Genomic DNA, 20,378 nt, shown 5'->3' with positions numbered 1-20,378 from the left:
ACCACTAAATATAACCTTAATTCATTATTAAGAAGTATGTTCTATTGCACTATAAACACTGATAAAACGAATCCTCCCACACTCAAGGTCATCTTATCAGTTACACTGCTATATGCGCTTGGCCTTTCATAGTATTCCTGGGGAAAGGAAGTCACAGCACTAGCTTCTGTTCCCACCTCTGCTACAGGCTAAAATATCACCAACCTGTCCACACTTTGGGGTGCAGAGCACTAACTGCTTCATGGGAAATTGCGTGGCTTAATTCTTTGGTATTTATAACACAGAGAGCCCTCAGATGAAGGCTTGTGTTAGGACATCAAACTTGAAGACTTCCGTCCGTTTTCTTGCCCTGCCCAACTTTCTTAGATATCTTTGGACAAACTACCCAGCATCTCCATGCCTTGGTTTATACCATCTGTAAAATCAAGATAAACATTCTTATTTCAATTCTGAAGGACTGAGACTTTTAAGAGAGACGTTACATGTTTTTGAGGTATGTCATGCAATGGTAATAAGCTCCTTACATAAAAAAAAGCACTTCACAATTGTTTAGCAGAGGACGCTTTGTAAAGGCATGGCTGCATTAAAACTGTATCTTCACACCACTAGGTAGTATGTTCTGAGATGTCCAGAATCTCTCAGCTACTTTTATACAACTCCATCCTGCAATTTTGAGCTCTGTGAAATTAGGAGCAATGCCCGTAACACAGAAAAGCATTTTGTTGTGTTTCCTCTCCTGTGCTGATAAACAAGCGTGATAGTTTTTCAAAGAAGAGCAAATGTTTAATTCCTTGAAAAATATTACAGATGTTAAAAAATAAGAGGGTGCATTAGAAAAAAAGTATTAATTGCTTGGACTGGAAAAAGCTTTAAAATGCACCTTCTGTTTACATATCCGCATCTATAAAACCAGATAAAGCTGAAATCACTTTTCCCTGGCTTCCTAGTCTCTTCAAGCAATCACTTCTCCTAAATATGAGTGTCTGTGTTGCTTGTGCTCCACAAAAGATAAAATTAAAAGTTTTTTACTTCCTTCTATTTCTTAATAAGCATTTGAATACCTAAGAGGCTAACTCAAGGTTAACACCTATTGTCAAAAAAACAGGCCATTATTTATCAAGCCTCAGTGAAGGTAAAGTTGGGTGATAAACTTAGAATTCCATGTTGTGGGTTTCGCACACTATAAACTGGTAATGCTCAGAAGGGAACCTACTTTTAACTTTAACAACCACAAGAAGCGGGGGTGGGGGGGGGGAATTGCAGGACATAGAAGGAAACTGAGCCTAAGGCAAATTAATTCTACAATTATTCTCCCTCAAATATTATCCCCAGATTCCCCCCCATGGTTTAATCTACACTGTAAGACATTTTTTTTCTTTTTAAATAAAAATCACACCATATCTCGCACTAAAAAGCACGCTGGCCCATTAGGAGAAGTCAAGTCTCTTCTTCAATCAGAAAAGTGGTCACTTGGAAAAGAGATCTTGAGGATGAATGACTAAGGCTTGGTAAGCAAAGCATTTAAATATATGAGCAGCTTCACTGAATTTGTCAGAAGTACAGCCAAAAACCAGAAAAATATGTCAAATTTAAACAAAAACAAGACAACCATAGTTACTGCAGAACTGGCACTGAGCTGGTCATCTTTTCTTTGAAATAAACAGGATCTTGAGCATGGAAACATTTAATACTCTCTAGATTTATTTCATTTCCTTTTGCAATACGGGTGAGAGAACGTAAGTGAGATACTCATCAGTCTTCCAAGCTAAGTCCTAAGCCCCTTTTTTCTCAGGTATTTGTGTTAGAAGTGAAGATGGAAACCAAGTGTAAGGCAAATACATTATGTGGGTGTTCACCACATTTGGAGCATGCAACCTGAAAAGTATTTAGGATATAGTTCATAAAACCAAAACATTAAATTCTGTGAGAAGCAAAAGTAATGAAATCCAATTTCTTAGGAACTTGTGTCTCATGACCAAACTCTCTCAAAGTGTCAACAAAAATGTTTCCTGTGGTTGGGACAGTCATAACATCTTCCCCCTCATGCATCTGTTAGGATTCCCAGCAATGATGGAGCTCACGCTTTGGCCTTGCCTTTATGTGGGCTTTCCCCTCGGCATCTCGTACAGGAACATCGCAGATTTAGGGTACTACCAAGTTTAATTGAAAATACCCAATGGATGCCTAAATTAAAGGCAGAAAAGGGAGAAAGGCACATACAGAACAACATAATTGCCTAAGCTTCTTTTCCATCATCAATTTTTCTGGATAAAAATAAAAGTTTTTCTTGAAAAATTGTTTTTAACTAGAATGCAGTTATAGCACAAGAGGACAACAAAATTCTTGTACCTTCTTTATTAAGCAAATTGTCACTGGCAATCATGTGTGAATCAAAACTATGGAGAATTTAAGTATCAATACCCTGTGCTTCAAGAGTGCTGTTCAGACATGGAGACTGCCTGGGTGGAGCTCTATGTAGGGTAAGAACTTAGCTTAATGGTACAAAGGGAAAAGGAAGGTATTTTCTGTTCACTCATTCATAGTGAGACTGCCATCCCAATAAAATGACGGATAATAGACAGCTTGTGTCTTGTACCTCATCAGATCAATATTATTTTTCATATTTATATAGCATACATATATATTGATATTTATATAGCATAAATATCCATGCAAACATTTGAAATATGTAGGCTAGTTTCAAATGGTGGTATAGGTTTCACAAAATCTGTAAGCTAAGTGTCTGATGAGAGGAACCAGACAATTGTGAGTAGTCACTCAATTTGTGCCCAAAACAAAAGAAACGCACGAAAATATATGCAGCTCAGACCAAATGAGTATAGTACAATTTACACACCTTTAAGAATTCAATCCTGTCTGTTTAGTTAAAACAACAAAGAACGTATTTGCTTTTAACAGTGAGCTACCTTCCTACTCTAGAAGAGCTTCTTGGGGCTGGAAGAAGAAGAGAGGATGACAGTATAGTAAGTTGTACTCATGACTACTTTTAGTACCATGGTCATCAAAAAGCAGGTTAGGAACTAACAAAACCTTTTTATTTGCTTTTGTAAAAGGCCTAGCCTTCACCTTCTGTGCTAATATATTTCTTTAAATAACAATGTCCACACTTACAGACTCCTATACATGGGCTTTTACTATACAGTATGTGAGCATAACCTAAATTGAGAAAAGACAGAGGGCGATGACAATAGCTAAGACTAGTCATCAAAAGATTGTTAAGTCTATTTCTGACAATGTGTAATAAATTTAAGACTGAAATAAAACACACGCAAGACTGAAGTAAAGCACACCTTTGAGCCAGCAGACCATTAAACATCCTTCAGAGTCATTAAAGTCAATCACATCAGGAAGATCTTGGGGACATTTAAATCAAGTGGATTATTCAGCTGCTGTGCACAAGTGTATATTCTAAACGAATAAAAATTCCACAGGAAATTCTGTAGAAAAAAAACACTTATTAAGGGTTTGAATGCAGCGTACCACTTTTTTCCAAACGTAGTAAGTTGCTCCAGTTTCAAATGAAAGGGACAGCCTTCTTTCTGCTCCCAAAACCCACTACATTGCCGCTCAGAATTCACTGCATAAACACCGATGGCGAAGACATCTACGAAGTGTTAAAAATTATCAAATACTTTTTGTTTTTCTGTTATTTTGGAAAGAACAAAACTGTTCTCATATTTTCCATTTCCTATTTCATTAAAGACAAAAGGTATTTTTAAGCTAAGGTACAAAGGAGCACATTTCAGCCATCAAAAATAGGGGTTTATAACTAGAAACAACAGCAGACTGAAAAGTTAGTGGCATTAGTAGATCCCAGTAATATAATTCATCTTGTTAGTATAATATGATGACACGCACAAACATCGCCTCATTAAAATCCCTGCAACGACATTGATTGCCAAATAGTGCTCCATGACAGCCATATTGCCAATTCTTCCTAAAAATCAAAAACTCCACTAAAACTGACTTTTTCTTTCCTGCACAAACCTTGGTTTTTACATTAAAGTAGTCTTAGTCTTTCACTGCACAGGATGGCTGCTGGCTTGGACAGCTATAATTAATAGTCATGTAATTATTTGTAAACTTTAAACTATTCCAACACATGGGCATGCTGGCCTGAGTTCTCACAATATAGAAATGGTCATCTCAGAGTCTGAAAGGCAACGGCTGCACCATCATATGCATAGTGATAAGTTCCTTCATTGATCTAAAAATGTGTCCTGAACGTGGCCTAATAGAAACATTCACCCTTTCACAACATAATATCAATCTGGGAGACTCAACGTGAAATATGCTATGCAACAACACTTCCTTCCTCACACAAGATGGGTGCTACTAAAAAGGAAACAAAGATCCTGACACAACACTACTGCAAATAAGATACAGCTGATACTGAGGTTAGAACTGGACTATTTTAAGTTATCATTATGGCTAAATCAAAAATTCCACTCAATTTAAAAAAATTTTTTTTTTAACTCATAGACAATAGTATTTTCTTGTTCCATAAAATGTTTCTTAAGTGAACTTTGAAGCAGCACTATCCTAAAAAATAATAGGGTTTTTGGAACTGTACAATTACAGTTTCCAAACAATCCATAAATACATATTTTTACAGGGATGGAAGCCTAAATGCTGAAAATACTTAGTTTTAATGGCCTAAAATTATGTTCATATGTATTCAGGGGAAAAGTTTTTTAAATGACAGGCTCTGTTTCTCGGATAGCTTAACATTTACTGCAATTCAGCTCTTGTACATGAGGCAGGGATAAAATTTTCCATCCAAAACCCTGTTTGCCAAAGGAATTAAATGTTATCTGTAATAGTGAAGGCCAGCAAAGACATTTACAGGTTTCCTAGAAAGTTCTGTGAGATTAACAGAATTTGGAAAGATAAGGTACAGCAAACGACTCCACTGAACATTCTGAAGAACGCTTTAGGACTTCTTACCATGTTTCTTTCAGCTGTTAGCAGTAAATAGTGCACAAGCTCAAGAGATGCATTTCAGATTTGATCTTTGCTTTCATTCTCAGTTTGGTGGATTCAAGTAAAAACATTCATTTTGAGAAACAAAAACTACATGGTAATTAAAGTTTTAAAGTAATTCTAATGCCTTATATGTTAATATTCCTTTACCTGAATTAGCAGAAGCACATCATCCGTAATAAATTACCTAGTTAAAAGCTCTCTTTTACCACACTGTATTTTGTTCTTCCTACGTATTTTTTGCTGGGACTTCAAAACATTTTCTCCTTGAAGTATAACACCACAACTCATTTCACTGAATTACAAGATTTGTTTCTTGTGTTTCAGTTACACTGGTGATTTCCTTGTTAAAGGACAGAAGAGTTATAGCATTTAGCATTAGTCATACATATCACAACTGTTTTGTTTTGTATTTTTTTTATTAGAAACTTAACAGCTATTTCAACAAAATCATTGTTGCTCAGGTTATAAACAGAGCTTAAATACTGACAATTGTAAATCTCTGGAGTGAGAAGAATGTTCAACAGCAACAACCAATAGGAAAAAAATCAAAGACAATCCCATTTTTAGTAAACTACCAGACAAACTTTAAACACGTGAAAACAGTATTTCTGAGAAAGCAGCAGAAATTGTTCTAGCAAAGCTGAATTCTTCCTCAAAGTTTCCGTATAGAATCAAACTAAAATAGACAAATGCAATTTTGATAATTTGCACGAATCATCTTCCTTACCTAGTGTGTATACGTGTGTGTGTGCATATATATACACACACATATATTTACACACACACAGAGACATTTTCCCTAACTCCTCTGCTCCCTGGCTACGTCATCCTTATGACACTTTTTCTACCACTGGAATACTTTCAAAGCAGCTTTTGTGTTTTAACACCAAACTTCATGTAAAAGTGAATTAGTCTCCTAATAAAAAGATATGTTTCCTCTCAAATTCCACAGTGGATACAGATCGCGTGCTTACAATTCCACTAGTCTGAATGAAAGATCGTTTTCTTCTGCCTAACACTCAGCACTGGCATGGATAATGAAATCTCTTTCCAAGCAGGCACAGTCCAGTATAACAACAAAAATAATAATAACACTTAGCATTTCTATCACACTCTTCATAATAAAACAACACTAATTTTAACCAATCATTTCTTTCCAAGCTCTGTTCTGCCTTCTCTAATTTTCTCACATAAACAACACTCTGTATTGCTGCACACACTGATTGCTGGATGTGCTGACCAGCTAAATGACAAGGTGAAGGGACAGCGTAAGATTAAATGAGTAAAGAACATATGAGAATAGGAAGGATGACAAAAGCAGAAATGAAAGGGGTGAGTGGGCTTAAACTTGTGTATAAGAAGAGTATCTACAGAGCACTACAAACACAAAACAAGGTGAGCAAAAGATAGCTTATGAAACATAAAAAGTGTCTGAAAGTAAATAGAAAGTAATGAACAGTACTGAAGGTGACCAAAGGAGACAAAGGAGAACAGAGAAAGAAAAGAGGTGTGAAAATGGAGGAGGAAAGGAAAGATTGTAATAAAAGCTGCTATGAAAAAAATACTTCAGAGACAGCAGCAAAAAGGTTTGAAAGGAAAAAAAAAAATCAAAAGAAAAAAAAGAGAAAAGAGCAGAACAAGAAGAACCCTCTAGTTACCTGACTAGAAAGTCTTCCTCACCCACGGAATTTGTTACACGGCTGCAATCCATCACGTGTGGGTCCTCGCTGGAGAGCAGCACCACACCTTTCTACACGAGCTCCCCCACTGGTTCACATGCCCCTTGAGCGCAGTTAACACTACCAGTTACAGAGTTCTCCAGCACATGGCATCTTCAAATGTTCTTTAAATACATATCTGCATATGTAAAGTCAGCTCCTACAAACTTAACTGTTTAGAAGGCAACTTTTTTCAAGAAGCAATTCCCCGGCAGTTGTCAGCAACCTTTCCTCCACAATTCTGTTTCACTTATTCCATACAGAGTTATCTCTCTGTCCTAGATTTTGTACTTGGATGCAGAAGCAGTTGCTTTGATTTGGCGGTGTCTCAGTATAGCAAAGTCATCCATCTTGTATTAGAAATACGACTTCCTATCACAAAGAAAAAAAATGATAGAGGAAAATCGGACAGCACAGGCACATGAAAGTTTAGAAGCTACATTTAATAAGTTAGTGCTTATTTTGAAAGGATAAGCAAGATCAACACAAAGCTCAGTTTTCTAGATGTAGTAGAATATGTCTGTATCCTTATTTTACACTTGTGATATGAGCTGGTACCAGCTCTCTGACTTCTCTGTTTACTTATTACTCTGCTACTTTCTTCATGGGTGCCTTACTTTTCCATTATGTGCTTTTTTCTTTCTTGTTGTCTTGTTTACTCCCGAAGAAGTACTTAAACTGCTGTATGATGCCATTTCTGCCACAAGCCAATACAGACACAGCTAAAAATCAAGAACTCCAATGGAATAGAGGTTAGCACCATCCATACTGACTGGGCACCACACTGACTGGTACGTCCATGTTGGAAACCTAGTTGTAACCAACTCTGACATCAAACAATACAATAAAGCTCTGCCAGCACCAGAGAGGTCCCTCACCCTTTTTCTCTTCTCACATCTCTAACTGTATTGGAAAAGTCACCATTGCAATGACCAGACTTCTGAGGAACATGAAGGATTCCACCCTTGGTGCCTAGTCAATGGTTTTGCTCCCAAACGTAAGGTTACTGTTATGCCTTTTACTTCCCATGGGGTTAAGTACCCTGCCAACGCAGCGCTGTGAATCTGCGCTGAATCTCCAAGAATTATTAATACTTATGGATATTAGAAGACAACGCATATTCTTGCCTTCAATTTTAATTCACATTTCTGCCCACAGACCTTATTCGGGAATTACCATTTAAACAAACAGTGAATATATCTCAGGTTTACACCTTAGGTTTTCCATTTCTAACATGGCAAGCCTACATGCTGAAGTTCTCTCTCACAAACCTTGGAGCAGTAGGAGGAGAACAACCCCCCCAATAGAAATGGAATTTTATCAGTACAAAGGGGTTTTGCACGGAGGAAGCATTCTCCTAAAAAAAAGAGATGAGAAGTGCTGTAACAGCATAAGGTACCTTTAAGCCTACTGTTAAGATGTAGCAGGGGACCTACTTTGCACCATTCAAAAATTACTTCATAAGGTATGCAGACTGTAGCCTGTAGTAGGGTTATTTGCACCATCAATGCATTTTGCTCACAAATTCACATGAAGATACATTTTTTTAACTTAAAAAATTCTTCTCCATCTTAACACGAATGATTGTAAATACAAATGCTAGGCATACACACAAGCAAACATTCACATACAGCAATATAAACAGTAATGGAATTATCTGGTGCAACAGTTTACGCTATCTCTGTTTAGATCATGTCATTCCAAGTACAACACCACAGAACATCTTTCCTAAATGACGTATTCCAGTTACAAAATAAAACCGTAGTGAATTAAAGGATGCTATTTAGTGGTTTTTTTAACTCACCATGGAGCTGCTAAATCACCCACACACAACAACGCACTTTGTAGACATTTGTCATATAGTGCAATGCCCATACTAAGGCAGCACATCGCAGGAGTTGGCAGCCATGCTATCAGCAAGAATTTGGCTACAGAAACAGCAATGATTCATTATGCATTCTGGAAGCACTGCCGAAACAGCAAAACAACACCCTGCTATTTTAATCCTTTAAAGGTAACAAGGATTTTAAAAATAATTATAAATTTGCTTGTAAAACCAAAGCAAGCAAAAAACCCATGGTTCTAGTAATGCATTTGGAAATGCATCTTTATTCACATATTTTTTCTTCAGAGGACAGAAAAGAGCTATTCACTAAAAGTGTCAGCTAATTACTTACCTCTCTGCATTGTGATTTAAATGCTGAACTCAACATTACAGAACAAATGTTTCACAATAGCTAAATCAAAAATCACCAGTTTAAAAAACAGTTTAATCTAGGTTGTATCGTTTTAAAAATCCTCTGTAGTAATTTTAAAAATAACCATCCACAAACATTTTCATTAATTGAAATCTATATTGCAAATAGATAATTTTCAAACTCACCCTGTGAATGAAAAGCCAACCACATCGCCAGAACATTTGTTTCAATGTACATATCTCATCTATTACCATTCCAATACCCACCATGAAAACTGTTTCTCAACTAGCAGTATCTGAAAATTTGCAAATAGTCGTGCAGGTCCTGTCAAAAGCTCTCGAGTGCTATTAATTTCTGTGATGAAAGCACTCTGCTCTTTCTTCCTTGGAATGTTCCAGTTAAATATAGGGAAAATTGTGTTTCCTAAATTACAGACATCTGAAAAGATTATTATAAATTTCTTTCCATCATAATTACATAGTGACAATGAAACTTTATCAGTAACACACTTTTACTATCACCTTGTTGAAGAAGCTAAAGAATGCCTATAGAGCTTAAGAGGGCATCACTGTAAAGCATTTTTCATGTGCTGCCCTTTGTCCCGTTACACAAACGCACATCATGAACCCTTACCTTTTGGAAAACGACTTCATCCTGCTTTCTTTTCTTTTTGCTGCTTTTTCTGATCCTCTGGTTTGTCTGAATCCATTTTGTGACCTGGAGTTCAAAACCATAGTGCTTTTTTAGGAAGAAGATGCAATGTGAGTGCAGCTATTCAGCATTAGTAAGAAGCTATAAACAGACTCAAGACAATTTTTTCCGTTGCTTCACTGGAAAGGGGAAAAGCGGTTGTCTCATCTAGAACGACATAGTCTTAAGTAACAAGTAACCTGGTTAGTTACTTATGCATGGTGAAAGTGTGAGGTGGTGTTCTTCATCTTAAGAGCTTTCAGTTTAAGGGTTTTTTTGCACAAAGAATGTGTTTGATGCCCGACCAGGTTGCCAAATGGAAAGTTATCACTGCAGCGTGCAAAAATCCTGGGGAAAATCTCTGCGCTTTATCCCTTACACCTTCTATTTCAAGTAAGAAATTTATTTCCAGCCACCCACTCGAATGTTGTTCCAGACTACCAACGCCAAATTTAGATGGTGGGTTGTTAGTATTTAATAAAGTAATAACACTTGGTTCGGGTTGGGTTTCCTCCCCCGAAGTATTTTTATTCCTAATCCGAAACCAATTATTTTTTTTTTAAAGCAAAAAAGCGTGGCGGGGGTGGGGCGCGGGTGTCAGGTGGAGAGCTCAAGGAGCAGATTTGCCAGGGAAAGAAGCGGGGAGGGGGCAATGTTACAGCTACCAAAGGTTTTCTCCTCACCTCGCCGCTCACTTGCTGGACGAGCTGACACTCCTTCCAAGTCTCACCCTCCTCCAGCAAAGGCTACACGGGGGAAGAAAGGGCACGGATGAGGCGGGCGCGCCCGCGCAGTGTCCCCGCTGCCCGACGCTCCGCTCCCCCGGGGGCCTCGGGTCGGGTCGGGTCGGGTCGGGTCGGGTCGTGCTGCGGGGAGCCCACCCGCCCGGTCGGTCGATCGGTCCGTGCGCCCGTCCGCCGCCAGCCCCCCGCAGCCGGAGCGTGAGCTGGAGCCGCGCCCGTCCCGTCCCGTCCCGTCCCGTCCCGTCCCGTCCCGTCCCGTCCCGTCGCGCCGCTCCCAGCCTCCGTGCTGGCGCACGGCAGCCCCGGGTAGGAAATGAAACACCTCGGCGGGGTCCCCCGCCCCCGCGCTCCGGCCCCCGCAGCCCCGCGGAGAGGAGGAGCCTGCCGTCAAGACGTCAGGGCCGGCCGGCTCCGGGGCGGCCCCGCCGGGGTTTCCGCACCTCCCCCGGCACGCTCCGGAGCAAGGACCGACGGCGGGGAGCGGCGCCGGGGGCCGGATCCGGGCAGGGGCAGCGGCAGCGGCAGGGGCGGGCGCGGAGCGGAGCCGCGGGGACCCGTCGAGCCGCGCTCCCTCCCAGCCCTTCTCCGAAGGGACGGCGCTGCCGCGCGTCTGCCCGCGCGCCCGTCACGGCTTTACGCCCTCGTTTTTGGAGAGTCAGTCTCCCGTTAAGTCCCTGACGATGAAAGGCGCCTTCCTGTTAACCTTCCTGTAAAGATGCGCTGTCACAGGCCTTCACAGACAGAGAAATGACCTAATGGTTCTAGCTCGAAAGTATCATCACCATTAAGTGCTTCAAGATTTCCTCCAGTACTTGATTGACATCTAAAGAATCCAACTATTAAATTACTTCGGAGGGTCTGAAATGCATCTAAAAAGCAAGAACCAAAGCAGCTTTTTATTCGTATGACAGCACAGAAAGCCCTTTACCGAGGCCTCAGTGAAATGCTTTATTCAAGAAGAGACTGCAAGCAGGTGATTAAATTTAGTCATGGGACTTCAACAGATGTTTCTGCGCCCTTTGAAGAGGATATTCAAACTAATGTCAGCCGTGCAAGATCTGGACACTAGGAATTCTTACGTTAGGATTTTAAGTGCTTTCTGTTTGGTATTTAAAACGAAAGACGACAAAGGACAGACTGCACCACACTTGGTATAGTTAAAACAATGCTATTTTAAAAATAATTTTTACTCTGTGCTATGTGTGACAATTCCCTGAAAGCTTCAAAAGAAAATCTGTGCTCTTGTTAAAGAACAAGGCTCATTAAAGCATGTGTTTGAGCAAACCCTCCCATATATGGAATTAGGTGGACACTGCAAACAGATTTAAGTAAATAAAGGTAGGTCCAATTAGTGCATACTAAATCTTGACAGTATCCCTTTAACTTTATCACTTAAATAAAGAAAAAACCTCTCTCCTACCCTTTTTGTTTTACTGCCACAACATCCTTCTTTTAAGATCAAAAGGTTTAGATCAAAGCCAAGATCAAACTCAATGCTCTAAATAGAAGCAACTTCACTATGAAGCATTACACAAAGAAGAACTTTTTAATAGAGATATCACAGTAAGAAAATCTTACTATAGATTTTTATTTCACACTCACAACAGGTCTACTTAAAACCTGTATCAACAATGTATTTTTATTTTGTAAAGCCACAACACATTTTCTACTAGATGGTAATTCTGAAAGCTGCTATAAATTGACTCCTGAACTGTGTGCATTTGCATGAAGAAAGAAGAACCAAGCATAGTTCAAAGCGAGCAAACAAGAATATAAACAAAAAATCATGTTAATGGCAAAAACAAATTAATGCAACTACCTAAACAATATTCCCTAGGATCAGTTAACAAGTTTGTGCATTCCCACAGAAGAAGCTATGGGAAACACTGGGTCACACTGGGTCATAGAAACAATGAAATTTCATATCATTTAAAGAATTACACTTCCTCTCCTGTCAAATGTTTGGAGAAAACTAGGGGAAAAGAAGTTACCTGAGATGTTGATTTTTAGAGCTGCAAACCCTGAGGCTGATCTGGGATGAAAATCCCTGAACACACAAATGCACCGTGTGTTAAAACCCAGAGGTAGCTCCTGTTTTCCTGCTAGTAGTCGCGCAGCAGTGAAGGAAATTAACAAGAATTGTTATGACTTTTTATAATGGTAATATACCTTGTGGAGCCAACACCTGGGGTTCCCTGGTGGTGGCTGCTGTGCATTTCATAACTTGAATGCTTGTCTACTGTAAGATGATTGCACTGCAGCGTAAGAGAAGAGCCAACATGCCCATACAGACAGCCTGCAGAGGAAAGAAAGCAGCGAGAGAGACAGGCTGGGCCTAACAAGCTGTGGTCACAGCACACCAGCTGTGCAGTCAACCGTTAACCCTACTTATTGATGCTTCAATAAGATTTAGCTCATGACCAGACTAGGAAATTTTGCTGGGAAAACTGGGAGGGGGAGAGAGAGAGGGAAGAGAGAAAGAGGAGGGGAGGAGGGAAAGGGAGGGAGGGAGGGAGGGAGGGAAGAAAGGAAGTTTTAAAGAACATTTGATCTTTTACTGTATTCTTCCATACTCAAAAAGGAAGAAGCTTGCTTACGCTACGTAAAAGCGTGATGGCACACCCAACTTATAGAGAGAATGACTGCATCACCCTCCATCAACAGTGCTGTCCACGTGACACTCAGTGTCATACTTGTATGACATCCCCTCACAACAGAAATCAAGAGTTTAGTCCATCCTCCATGTCCTTCTTGGGAAGACTTTCTTTCAGAGACTGACAATGGAGATGTCCTATGTAACAGATTGAGAACAAGCATTTATACATGTCAAAGCATGCTAGGATCCTTCATTCTTGCAGCAGCAGGATTAAATATAACTGAATTTTGACACAGGGGGGAGGAGGTAGCACTTTCTACCCCAACTGGGCGCAGACAGGCCCAATATCCTGGTAAATAACTTAGTCAATGAATTACACAAGATATTCTTCAAGTCAGACCCAATCCTAAGCTTAAAATGAACTTTCAGAATTGTACACAGCCTAGAAAACAACAGGATATTTGTGCAACAGACAACCATTTCATTTTAAACTGAAACAGAAACTGGTTTTAAATTGTTCAGGCTGTGATGGCTACTAATGACATCTCATAACTCAATGAAAAATTATAATCACGCACTTTTCCTTTGCATGGGTTGTCCATAACTTCAGCCTGGTCTGTGCTATTCTAATGCTAAAACATTCAATATTGATAAACTAAGAAGGTTGTTTTTTCTAGGGTGGACACTGAAACAGTGCCATTTTGTTGGCTTGTCAGCAGTCCTCAGATACTGGAAGGAAAAAAGAAAAAAGTGAAAATGGAAGAATAGAAATATTCACTGTAAATGAATTTCAGAAGAGCTTCTGCAAAGCAGAGGAAATTGATTACTAATGCAGTCGAGTCATTTTCCAGCCTATCATTTCTACATATTTAATTTTCCTCTCAATTACTGAATTTTACACCATGTGCACAAACCCACATTTATGTATTCAGATCTACGTGGACACCAGGAAGCGCACAGAAAAGTCTAAAGATTTTACCATCACGTCATGTTTTCTCCTAGAGGATGTAGCTAACTTCACCAGTCTACTAATAGCAATTTTGTACCCTTCTATGCCTTCTTGTGTCACCTAAAACAAAAAATGGACTCCCCCCCAAGTTTCATTTTATGTTACTAGAATGATACTTTTTAAGGCTGATACCACCACCTCTGTGACACCAGTAAAGGGTAGTTTAAAGGAACTACGATGAAATGGAAGAAACATAACTGTTTTCCTACCACACAGAAGATTTATAGGAAAAAAAGAACACTAGTTTAAGCTGGAAAATTAACTTGCTTGGAAACTGAGAATACAATGTGCCCTCAGAACAGTCCGTGGGACCTCAAAACTGCTGAAGAGACCTGGCTTCCAGTCTTTTGTAAAAAGGTTCAGAAAATGAAAATACAGAAAAGTATTTTATCCAGGTAGTTCACAAGATGATTAATAATGGATTGAAACATTTGACTGTATTGCCCACGGGCACCAATTGCGAGGGTTTTAAACCACGACTGTTATCAGAACTTGGCAGAGAGACTAAGGAGGCAGTGGGCTGCAACTGAAAATGGCAGGATGGCTGGTGCATCCGCATTGCAAGAAACAGTATATCAGTGGCAGATCAAAATTACTGAAAAAGAAATCCAGCCCAGAATGCGCTCCAGTAAGAACAGCAAGTCCTCCAACTGATTTTGTGCAGTTTTCATGTGGACAGCTTTATTCACTGAAGTAGAAAATCAAGGTGTTCTGACATTATCTGTGTTTTGGGAAAGACGGTCATTTGTATTGATACCATAAATCCAAATGTTCTAATTCCTCCAAGAGTCTCTGTGGTGGCGTAAACACGATCTTTTCAGATCAGCATGCTGTGTCTGATATTCTTCAATGTAACACCCCTACACAGACATTATGTTTAAGTCAAACATGCCCTTCCTGAAAATATCTCTACCTCCCAGAGACAAAAGCCTGTTGAAACAATAACTTTGAGGATGTACTTTCAGTACGCTGCAACATTACTTTCAAATACTGTGGCAGGAATATTTTTTCAAAGGGGTAATGCAAATACATCCCTCATATGCACATTAGCAACCCTGCCTTGTGGAGAAAGTTCCCAGGTAAAGACAAATCACTGTGCCCCCCCATATTTAGTTCAAGATCAGATTCATAATCTGATAAAGAAAGTACCTCTGACCACATGACCACAGGATCTCTAAATAATATGCTTACTATTTATTAGTAGATAATATTATGTAAGATATAATTATATATGTATCATATTGCATTATATATCTATATTGTAATAATATTTTTAGAGTATGCTAAAATGCTCATTTTTTTCTCTTCTGATTTCACCAGGTGCTCTCGCTACTATACAGGTGCCTCTCTGGAGCAACTGGAAAAGTAGATTATTGTTTTTCTATTTAGCTTTTCTGCTTCAGGAGTATTCCCATGTGCTGCACACTTTCAACACAGCCCAGACTGCAAATTACAGCACTTTCCTCTACAAGTAGCAAGATAATATTTAAAAGATCACAGAATCATAGAATCATTTAGGTTGGAAAAGACTTTTCAGGTCATTAAGTCCAACCATTAACCTAACACCACCAAGGCCACCACTAAACCATGTCCCTAAGCACCATGTCTACGCATCTTTTAAATACCTCCAGGGATGGTGACTCCACCACTGCCCTGGGCAGCCTGTTCCAGTACTTGACAACCCTTTCAGTGAATATAAAAGATATAACACTTTTTAATACAATCATGTTTGGAAATAAGACCTCAGATTTCAGGTTGGCCCTGCATTCTGTCAATTTAAAAGTAATTTGAATCCAGACGTTTTGAACCCAGAGGACAAAGACAAAGGCCCAAGTTTCTTTGACATAAAAGAATCATCTACAAAATTCACCTTGGCTCGATCCAACACCAAGGTTTTGGAAAGCAGTGGATAGTTGATGGCTAGCCAAACTACATAGGACTTTGAAAGCCCTTTGTTGTGCTTTTTTTTGTTGTTAGTGGTGGTTTTTCAATTACAGAGAAAACAAAAGAAAAATGTGCCTGAACATGGATACTGGACAGTCCTGCACCGAGTGTTTTTTTTCTTACTTTTCCAGTACAAAGAGACTTAAAGAAAATGAGGCAAACTTTATTTCTTGAAGAAATAAAATACATCTTTCAGAGGTACTGACCTCTGAGTCTTACTGATCCCTTGAAACAATCAAAAATCCTTCCAACAGCTCTAGTAAAGAAGCATATTCAAGGCAAAAGTCCATTAGCCCTCTGGCCATGAAATACCGTTGGCCCATATGCTAAGGATAATAACCGTAAGCTGAACCATGACCTTTACTGCTCATTTTTGTATTGACTAATAGATTTGTCAGCCAATAGACTTTTCAAACCTGTCTTTCTCCAGACATCTTCATTTTGGCATTTAAATTTCACTGGGAAGGGAGTAGACAGAATAGTTAAAGCATCCTGGAAAAAAACGTGCCTTTCTTTCCAGCGTGGAATGAGTTTTAGAAGAATCACTTACTTCCTCCATGATTAAACAGAAGGTGATCATCATCTACATCTTCATTCTGATATGAAGCACTGCTAAATGAAGAGAGGATGACTGAAGGTAATGCAAACTAGGAAAAATCTTGACACCACGTGTATCAACTTTTGTGGAAGACAGAGAACTGATGGAGATGGAATGAAGACCATTACCCAAATTTTGTTACCATTTTCCCTCTAGAAGTACTTCATCAGCTCAGTGTTTTTTGAAGAATGTGTGAAAAAAGCATTGGGCTCAAAAGCAAGACCTTCCATCCCTAACTCTAGCCAGCTGGCAATGCAACCGCAGGGTCTGAACCCCCAGGATCACTTTGAGTTTCTGACTGGACCACTGCATGAATCAGCCGGTCACAGTTTTTGGGGTCAGCATTACAGAGGGCTCCATGGACATTCACGGTACATGTTTATACACATGCATGAAGTACATCTTCCCCACATATTAATTCCTTCCAATCACAATCAGGTCTTTCTAAAAGCCTAGAAAACAGTGAAATTTTCCAGGTAGTAAAATCTGTGTTTCTTTTAAAACTCTAGACCACTGGGGAGGGAAGGTGGCAACTTGTTGCTGTCACATAAAATTTTTACCTCAGTTTCATGCTCAACTCTTTATCCTCCCACACTAAAAAGATCTCAAATATTTTTTTTCTAAAGTAGCATTTGACTTCTCATTATTTCGTATCCTGTCTTCAAGGCACTAAAACTACTTATAAGGAACTCCAAACTGGAGAGATTTCAGACATTTTGAAGGCTACTCTTTCCTAATTAATATAGAAGAACTGTTTTCTTGCGAGGTAGCACAAGAAGTATTTTAAACCTCTATGGATTGTTTACATTGGGTAAAGAAAACAATGGGCAGGCTAAAAAGTAATTGGTTGCTAACTTCTGTGCTTTTCTTAGGATGTTTTTGTAAGCAATGGATTAAAATCAATGTTTATTGCTATGCAAGCCCAGCTGTGTCCTTATCAGGCAAATCACAGTTCAACATTTCTGTGTAAAAGAGGACCTGTCCTCCCTCTCTTTGCTTTGTTTCCACCCCCAGCACATGTAGGTGGGAGAGTGGGAGCTTGGGAATGTGAACTTGATCCAGCATTGATCAGCCAGGCAGCAAACTGTTATTGTTCTTTAGATACCAAACATAACTCCTTTCTAGTAGGGATGATCTCAGTCATTCTGCACATAACACAGCTTTTGTGTTCAGCAATGCAATTAATAGGAAAAGGGAACCAGAACAACTGCTTCAGATCTATTAAACTTAAAAGAGATTCTAATGAACAAACGGGTGGAATCTAGTCCACAATTGTTTCAGAAATTGAACATTTGTTTCAAATGCACTTCAGCTTCTTGAACAAGCTGTTACTCGTGCAGATTTACTGTACTACTACTACTGTACATCTGGGCTGGACACATACAATACTGAAAGGTAGCCTGAAGAAAAACAGAAAGACGTTGGAAAATCTGGCTTTTGCCTTGAGAGGCAAGCCAATGTTTTAGCAGGTCATTAAACTAAATTCAGTGAAGTATCCTCCTCCGCCTTAATGCAGACTCACAGTCCCAGCTGAGAATCTCAAAAGCATTTTTTTTTTTCTAAGTTATTCAATTAATGGCTAAATTAGAATCATAGAATGGTTAGAGTTGGAAGGGACCTTAAAGGTCATCTAGTTCCCACCCCTCTGCCATGGGCAGGGACACCTCCCACTAGACCAGGTTGCCCAAAGCCCCACCAAACCTGGCCTTGAACACCTCCAGGGATGGGGTATCTACAACTTCCGTGGGCAGCTTGTTCCAGTGCCTCACCACCCTCACAGTAAAGAATTTTTTCCTAATATCTAATCTAAATCTACCCTCTTTCAGTTTAAAACTGTTACCCCTCGTCGTATCACTACACTCTCTGATAAACAGTCCCTCCCCATCTCTCCTGTAGACCCCCTTTAGGTACCGGAAGGCTGCTATAAGGTCTCCTTGGAGCCTTCTCTTCTCCAGGCTGAACAACCCCAACTCTCTCAGCCTGTCCTCACAGGAGAGGTGCTCCAGCCCTCTGATCATCTTCATGGTCCTTCTCTGGACTTGGTCCAACAGGTCCTTTCTTATGAACCGGGGGCTTCGGAGCTGTATGCAGTACTCCAGGTGGAGTCTCAGCAGAGCAGAGTAGAGGGGCAGAATCACCTCCCTCGACCTGCTGGCCATGCTTCTTTTGATGCAGCCCAGGATGTGGTTGGCCTTCTGGGCTGTAAATGCACATTGCTGGCTCATGTTGAGCTTTTCATCAACCACTACCTCTGCGTCCCTCTCCACAAGGCTGCTCTCAATCCATTCTCCTGTATTTGTGCAGAACCTTGCACTTGGCCATGTTAAACTTCATGAGGTTTGCATGGGACTACCTCTCAAGCCTGTCAAGGTCTCTCCAGATGGTAACCCTTCCCTCCAGCATGTCGACCGCAACACACAGCTTGTTATCGTCAGCCAAATCTTTGTCTCTCCAATTTAGAGACCAGGATGTTGTGCAGAACAGTGTCAAACGCTTTGCACAAGACCAGGTTGATGACGTCAGTTGCTCTTCCTTTATCCACCAATGCTCTATCATCATAGAAGGCTACCAAATTTGTCAGGCATAATTTGCCCTTAGTGAATCCATATTGGCTGTCACCAATCACCTCATTTTCCATGTGCCTTAGCATAGTTTCGAGGAGGATCTGCTTCATGATCTTGCCAGGCACAGAGGTGAGACTGACCTCTCTGACTGGCCTGTAGCTCCTTGGGTCTTCCTTTTTTCCCCTTTTTAAAAATGGGGGTTATGTTTCCCCTTTTCCAGTCAATGGGAACTTCACTGGACTGCCACGACTTCTCAAACACGACCGATAGTGGCTTAGCTACTTCATTTGCCATTTCCCTCAGGACCCGTGGATGAATCCCATCAGGTCCCGTGGACTGCGCACCTTCAGGTTCCTTAGGTGTTCTCGAACCTGATCTTCTCCTACAGTGGGTGGTTCCTCATTGTCCCAGTCCTTGCCTTTGCCTTCTGCAACTTGGGTGGTGTGGTTAGAGCCCTTGCTGGTGAAGACCGAGGCAAAAAGTCATTGAATATCTCAGCCTTCTCCATATCCCAGGTGAACAGGACTGCCGTTTTCTTCCAGAAAGGGCCCACGTTTTCCCTAGTTGTCCTTTTATCACCGACATACCTATAGAACCTTTTCTTGTTGCCCTTGACATCCCTGGCCAGATTTAATTCTATCAGGGCTTTAGCTTTCCTAACCTGATCCCTGGCTGCTTGGACAACTTCTCTGTATTCCTCTCAGGCTACCTGTCCTTGCTTCCAGCCTCTGTAGGCTTCCTTTTTGAGTTTTAGTTCCTCCAGGAGCTCCTTGTTCATCCATGCAGGCCTCGTGGTGTTTTTGCCCAGTGTCCTCTTTGTTGGGCCCCTCTTCCCTCCACGGCTTTATCCCACAGTACTCTACCAAGCAGATCCCTGAAGAGGCCAGTCTGCTCTCCTGAAGTCGAGGGTAGGGAACTTACTGTACACCCTCTTCGCTGCCCTAAGGATCTTGAACTCCACCATCTCATCGTTACTGTAGTAATAATTCTTAATAATGTTATTCACATCTTGATTGTGTTTTTCTCCTAAAATCAGCAATCACATGCAATGCAGATGAAACTTCGCCCAAACCCTCCAAAACTGTAACAATACTCTAAGCCACGCCTGAACTTGAAGACCTCTGAAATAAATTTGGGTCCTTACTGACATTTAATGATGTATCATTTTATAAAAGTGATATTCTTGACTTTTTGAACTATTCAACAAAAAAACCCCAACCACCCAAACCTCAAAAAAACACTGTTCAGTCTCATTTAGCAGTATCTTAAGTATAATTTATAGGAATGGCTAAATTACAAGGCCATTTTACG

General features: G+C 40.2%; 1 protein-coding gene across 3 annotated transcripts in view; it reads right to left on the bottom strand.

Moving 5' to 3' along the window:
• The window catches only part of AOPEP (aminopeptidase O (putative)), a 210,490-nt gene that overhangs the window by 69,132 nt on the left and 120,980 nt on the right, over positions 1–20,378 (bottom strand). For 2 of the 3 annotated variants that reach the window (XM_074569859.1, XM_074569860.1), the window contains exons 12-13: positions 10,297–10,359; positions 9,557–9,640 (exon numbers count right to left, since the gene is read on the bottom strand). In XM_074569859.1, coding sequence (XP_074425960.1) covers positions 9,557–9,640; positions 10,297–10,359 — 147 coding nt within the window. Of the gene's footprint in view, positions 1–5,427; positions 7,098–9,556; positions 9,641–10,296; positions 10,360–20,378 lie in introns of those variants that run through there. The other variant, XM_074569861.1, reaches the window with a different exon arrangement.

This window comes from Larus michahellis, chromosome Z (genome assembly GCF_964199755.1).
Source record: "Larus michahellis chromosome Z, bLarMic1.1, whole genome shotgun sequence".
In the NCBI taxonomy this organism is placed as follows: Eukaryota; Metazoa; Chordata; class Aves; order Charadriiformes; family Laridae; genus Larus; species Larus michahellis.
Note: the sequence above shows the minus strand (reverse complement) of the source record. Positions and strands in the feature narration are given on the sequence as shown.